This window comes from Myotis lucifugus, unplaced genomic scaffold (assembly GCF_000147115.1).
Source record: "Myotis lucifugus unplaced genomic scaffold, Myoluc2.0 scaffold_26, whole genome shotgun sequence".
Taxonomy (NCBI): domain Eukaryota; kingdom Metazoa; phylum Chordata; class Mammalia; order Chiroptera; family Vespertilionidae; genus Myotis; species Myotis lucifugus.
In genome coordinates, this window is record NW_005871074.1 from 460,426 (window position 1) to 466,425 (window position 6,000).

General features: G+C 42.3%; 1 protein-coding gene across 1 annotated transcript in view; it reads left to right on the plus strand.

Annotated features, from left to right (window-relative positions):
- Positions 1 to 6,000, plus strand: part of DLC1 (DLC1 Rho GTPase activating protein) — a 362,233-nt gene that overhangs the window by 325,933 nt on the left and 30,300 nt on the right. Inside the window, 1 exon segment of the mRNA XM_014453591.2 lies at positions 5,350 to 5,421. Within this exon segment, the coding sequence (XP_014309077.1) occupies positions 5,350 to 5,421 (72 nt within the window).

Below are 6,000 nucleotides of genomic sequence, written 5' to 3' on the forward strand. Positions count from 1 at the left end.
AAGGATTCAAATCATAGTTCTTGGTCTGAATTAGTCCTCTAATGCCTTACGCTTTTGTTTAAGGAAGAAATTCGGGCAGCATTTATTTGCCTTGAGCCCTGGTTGTGGGGTAGCATGTTGTTAAAGGAGCCAGGGGACCTGAGAGTGGCCACTGTGAAGGCCACAAACAGAAGGTTTATTTTGTTTTTTGTTAATCCTCACCCGGGGATATTTTTCCATTGATTTTTAGAAAAAGTGGAAGGGAGGGGGGAGACAGAGAGAGAAACATTGATGTGAGAGAGACACATCAATTGGTTGCCTCCCGCACGCGCCTGGACCAGGGCCAGGGGCCCAGCCTACAACCAAGGTACTTTCCCTTGATGGGAATCGAACCCGGGACCCTTCAGTCTGTGCTGTAGCCACTGAGCCAAACCAGCGAGGGCAGTAATCACTTCCTGCTTCCACTCAGTCACTGTTGCTCAACCTGCTAAGAGCAGCGGGTTTAACAGAATGATGACGGGGTTGGGGAATTTCTGTCTCACTTACAGAAAGTGAGGGGGAAGGGGAAGACGGGGTCATCCCATGGTGCCAGGAAATGTGCAAATATGGCCTGATGGTTCCCAGTCATACACAAAAGGAGCTCATTCATCTCCTCCAACTGGCCACTAATGCTGTTTCCAATCAAAATTTCCTGTTTCCTCCTCACCACATTTGTCTGTTGTTTGCTTAGAGAAAACCCAGGTACAAAAGTGACATTGTATTCCCATTGTGTTTTTAGTTTCTGACAGCATTTGCACCTGGTGAGGAATGTTTTTAAAAATCATCCTTATAGTTTATAGTTTTCGCACCACCACTCACGTACATTGAAGGAAAAGTTATACCCTGATTGCCCGGTAGAGATCTCCGAAAGCCAGGCCTGGGTCAGTTCCTGCGACTGAAGTGATTACGCATGTACATGGTTTTCTTTAATATTTTGATGTTGTTTATTGTTATATATATATACTAGAGGCCCAGTGCATGAAAATTTGTGCACTGGGAGGGGGTACCTCAGCCTGGCCTGCCCCCTCTCATAGTCCGGGAGCCCTCAGGGGATGTCCTACTGACCACTTAGGCCTGCTCCCTCTGCGGGAGGCAACCGGGATGATCAGGGGAAGGTGCCGCCCCGATCACCCCGCTGTTGCTGCCACTGCCGGCCATGGCAGCTGCCAGGCCTGAGCCCTGGGCCTCACAGCCGCTGTGGCTTTGTCCGGATGGACGTCCGGAAGACGTCCGCCCTCATTAGCATATTACCTTTTATTAGTAATGATTTTTAAGGATAGAACCTATCCTGTTCATTTCTGTGTGTCTTAGTTCTCTATCCTACTATGGCATTTGAATGAAAGAAAGCACATTTTTAAGAACTGGTTATTTCCCTATTTGTAGGTCTTGGGGATGATACTGGTAATCCATGTGTTAGAATCAGTCTGAGGAGTATGAATTAATATGCATTAAGTGCTTAGGAGGGGCCTTGCACATACCATGCACTCAGTAAAAGTTAGCTGTTGATAAAATTGTGGAAAGGCATCTGGGAAGACTGCCCAGAGGAGGCAGCATTTGGGCGAAGCCTTGAAGGACGAATGATAGTTGGCCTTGAGAGGATGGGAAAGCATTTCAGGCCAGAGCAGTCACAGAGATAGATGTGTGGGAAGATGAGCACCCAGTTTACTTTGGCTGGGATACAGAGGAGTACGGGGAGCCACATGAAGAGCCTTGACAGCCGCGTGGAGGTGTTTAGACTTGATTTTCTGAGTAGTGGAGTTCCAGGAAGTTTGTTAGAGACAAGATCAAAACCGTAACTTAGGAAATTGGATGAGCCAGGGTTGGATGGATCCTCAGAGAGGAGAGAATTGGAGACCCAGAGTTTTAGTTCGGAGACAAGAGTAAAAGTAATGGCCTGGATCAGGGGGGTGAAATTAGAGAGGGTACTCCCAAGCTGACTTGGATGTAGACATTAGTTCATTTCTTATTAAGTAAAATGTTTAGAAATGTTTTTTTCTTTATTTTTTTAAATGTTTTTATTGATTTTTTGAGAGAGGAAGGGAGAGGGATAGGGAGATAGAAACATTGATGAGAGAGAACATCATCAATCAGCTGTCTCCTGTGCGACCCCTCCTGGGGATGGAGCGGAATCGAACCAGGGACCTCTTACTTCCTGGTTGATGCTCAACCGCTGAGCCACACCAGCTGGGCTAGAAAATTTTACTTAAAAAAACTCAGTACTTATATTGGATTATTACCATTTTCTCTTGGTAGTAATTGGAAAGGGGTGGGAGTTTAAAAATCAGTGACAACTTTTTACAATGTTTACCTTTTTTTTTTTAATTCTGATTTCTGCAGAAACAGCAGGTTACGCTCTCATTTGGTAGGCAGCCTTAAGTTTTCACGCATGGACATTTTTCCATGTAAAATAGATATGGGCTTATCTATTTCCCATGGTTTCATCTCTAAAAGAAAGACAGGTTCTCCTCCATTTTAGGGTAAGGAAAAGGGAGGGCAAAATTACTGGATCTGCAGTTCTTGAACGCGCTGCCTTCTAGCCACTGTACGCCTTTCATTCGGTTTTCTGCTGGGGAGGCAAATCTTCACCTGTTCACATCACTTTTCTCTAACTAAGTGGCTCTAAGAAGAGCGACAATTTAGACACCATCTTTTTTCGATCGGTTTTTGGTCATTTGGGAGCATTTCATTTTCTCGGTGATGGAAAATGAATAAGAGAGTGACGAGGCAGCAATAGGCATTTATGAGTTCCCGAAATCACACGGGTCCTTAAGTGAGTAATATATGTGACAACACTTTGTAATTTGTCAAGCATTACTAGTATATAAATAAATGTCAAGATTTTTTAGAAAAACAGTACCTTATATCTTCCGTGCCTCTTGGCGTAAAGCCATTTTAATAAGAACATTGGGAACATGCTCTAAGCAAGTGGCAGTATTGGCTGGTGAACTGTGTCTAATTAAGGCTGGTGTGTGTGTGTGTGCACTGTGACCTGGTGTCGTGTCTGAACACAGCCAGAAAACGTGGCCATTGAGAGTTTCTAGTCACTCACCACTTGCTAAGTGAAATATTAAGAAAACAAGAACATGTACTTCTTAACAATCTATTGTTCCATGTCTAACAATCTGTTCAACAGAAATAAGCTCTAAATAGTCAGGAACTGAGTTATTTAAAATATTTTCTAAAAGCAAACAGCTCCTTTTTCTTTCCATGTCTATCTTTGAGCGGGGGCCATGGAGATAGAGAAAAAGTAGTTTCCTCGTTCTTTAAAATAAAATATTGAGCTACTGTAGGGTGTCCCAAAAAATGTATATACTTTGAATAAGTATAAAGGCAGTGTTTATTAAAATACATTTCATTTTCAAAACATAATAGGATCTACAGAAAAATATGTGTACATTTTCTTGGGACACCGTATATTTTTCCAGCAATATAGCTTTCTAGAAAATGTTTATTTTATGATTTCATTTAAAGCCTTCTTAATTTCTTTCTGAGACAAGATATGGGTATAAATACAAAAAAAAAATTGTTAAACCCAGATAATTCCCATTGGGCAATTCTATTTGTTCTTCTATGCAGTGCAAACATGGAGTTTCTTACGTTTATGTCACTTTATCCTTCACCCCCAATTCAGCCCTGAATCTGGTGTTTGATGCTGCTGCTTTTATAATAAAAGATTCATGGAAGTAAACTTTGCCATGTCGATTTTCCCACTCCACTGCTGTAGTTGTTGGTAGCTGGGTATTAACTAACTCATCAGAAGATAGCAGGTTGTTTTTTTCTTGGTTCTGCTCAATAAGGACATTCCTATCTGCTTTCATGAATTTGAGCGTTCATAATTACCTTTCCTTAAAAGCAAGGACCTCTTGAAATAATAGGACCCAAATGCTTTTTTTAAAAAAATATATTTTATTAATTTTTTTACAGAGAAGAAGGGAGAGGGATAGAGAGTTAGAAACATCGATGAGAGAGAAACATCGATCAGCTGCCTCCTGCACACCCCCTACTGGGGATGTGCCTGCAACCAAGGTATATGCCCTTGACCGAAATCGAACCTGGGACCCTTGAGTCTGCAGGCCGATGCTCTATCCACTGAGCCAAACCAGTTAGGGCTGGCCCCAAATGCTTTGAAACCATTAAGGTGCCAGGCAAAAATAAGGTATGTACTTCTCCAAGATGGGCTCCCATCTGGCTCAGAGGAGAGATGCTAAATGAATGTTTGAATTTGGAATAAATTAAGCAATGTTGAGACAATTATAAATGAGTGCATAGCCTTAGATACCTATGTAGTCTGATGGCCTGGTGAACGTGGGAAGAAGAACTGAAAGAATATTCTTGCCCTGGCCAGTGTGGCTCAGTAGGTTGGGCATTATCCAGTGTATCTCAGGAGGTTGCCTTTTTGATTCCTGGTCAAGGGTACATGCCTTGGTTTCGCATTCAATCCCCAGTGGCATGCATGCAGAGGGCAGCCTATGTTTTTTTTTAAAGAATATTGCCTGGCCGGTATAGCTCAGTGGTTGAGCTTCAACCCATGAACCAGGAAGTCAGGGTTCAGTGATTCTCATCATTGATGTTTTTCTCCCTCTCCCTTCCTCTCTCTGAAATCAATAAAAATATGTTTGTTTGTTTTAAAACAATGTTTATTGTGCAAACAGAAAAACTCATGAATGTGCCCTGACCTCCTGTGTGAGTCAGTTTTAACAGAACCGTGACCACATCCTTGAATGAGTTTGAACATAGTAATGCGTCAGTTGCACTTGGCCTTTCTGTTTATCAAAACTATCTACATTCTACACGATGTTAATCACAGGGAAATAAAAGCTTTATTAGGCGTTTCAGCCTCCCAGGATTGTGGGATTTATTAAATTAATGCCCCCAAGTCATCTGACAGCCCGGGCCTCCCTCCTGTAACTGCATCTGAAGACCTGTTGCCCCAATGCCTGGGGCTTAATGTGCATCCCATCAGGTGGCTCAAGGTCAGGCTAGTGCTCTTCCAGGGTGTCAGATGTACTTGGCCTTCTGTTGATGTGAAAAGTAAACCAAGTTAGGCCATAATCATTAATAACCGGAACATAGAAGCAGCGCAGGGTAACCTAGTGCTAGGACCTCGCCCTCCCCCCTTTTTTAAGGAAAAATGGATAATTATATGCATTTTTAAAAGTCTGGAAAGATGCACAATATTTAAATCATTTGAATTAAGGGGATTTGGGGGGCTTATTTGTTACCATCAGACATCCGTGTTTTGCTTGTATAACTATATCAGAGCGTATTAAGGAAGAAGAAGCATGCTGAGGTACCTATGACTTAACCTCTTTGTCTTCTGTTCTATTGCAGAAATTGAAGCCAAAGAAGCTTGTGATTGGCTACGGGCAACAGGTTTCCCCCAGTATGCACAGCTTTATGAAGGTGAGCTGGGAACACCATTTGTAAAAAATGTTAGCATAGCCCTCGCCAGTTTGGCTCAGTGGATAGAGCATCAGCCTACAGACGGAAGGGTCCCAGGTTCAATTCTGGTCAAGGGCACATGCCTGGGTGGCGGTCTCAGTCCCCAGTAGGGGGCGTGCAGGAGGCAGTCAATCAGTGATTCTCTTTCATCATTGATGTTTCTATCTTTCTCTCCCACTCCCTTCTCTAAAATCAATAAAAATATATTTTTAAAAAATGTTAACATAATCATATCCTTGGTTCATAATTATTATTATCTATTATTTACTTTCAGACAGTCTCTTATATACTTAGCTATTTCCTTCATTTAAAAAAACAATGTCGCAAGCACCTAAGCCCCTCCCCCGCCCCACTCAAAGCAAAAGCTAGGATCTTGATAATCACACAACCATATGCTCTCCCTCTGCCACGCCCCTACCCAAAGTCACCGTCTTCCTGAACCTGTTTATCTTTTTTTTTTTTTTTTGCTTAAACTTGTTTTTCTCTTCCAAAAGGGTCTTATGCTCTAAGTAAACTTCCGAAATGACTATCCTCACTTCT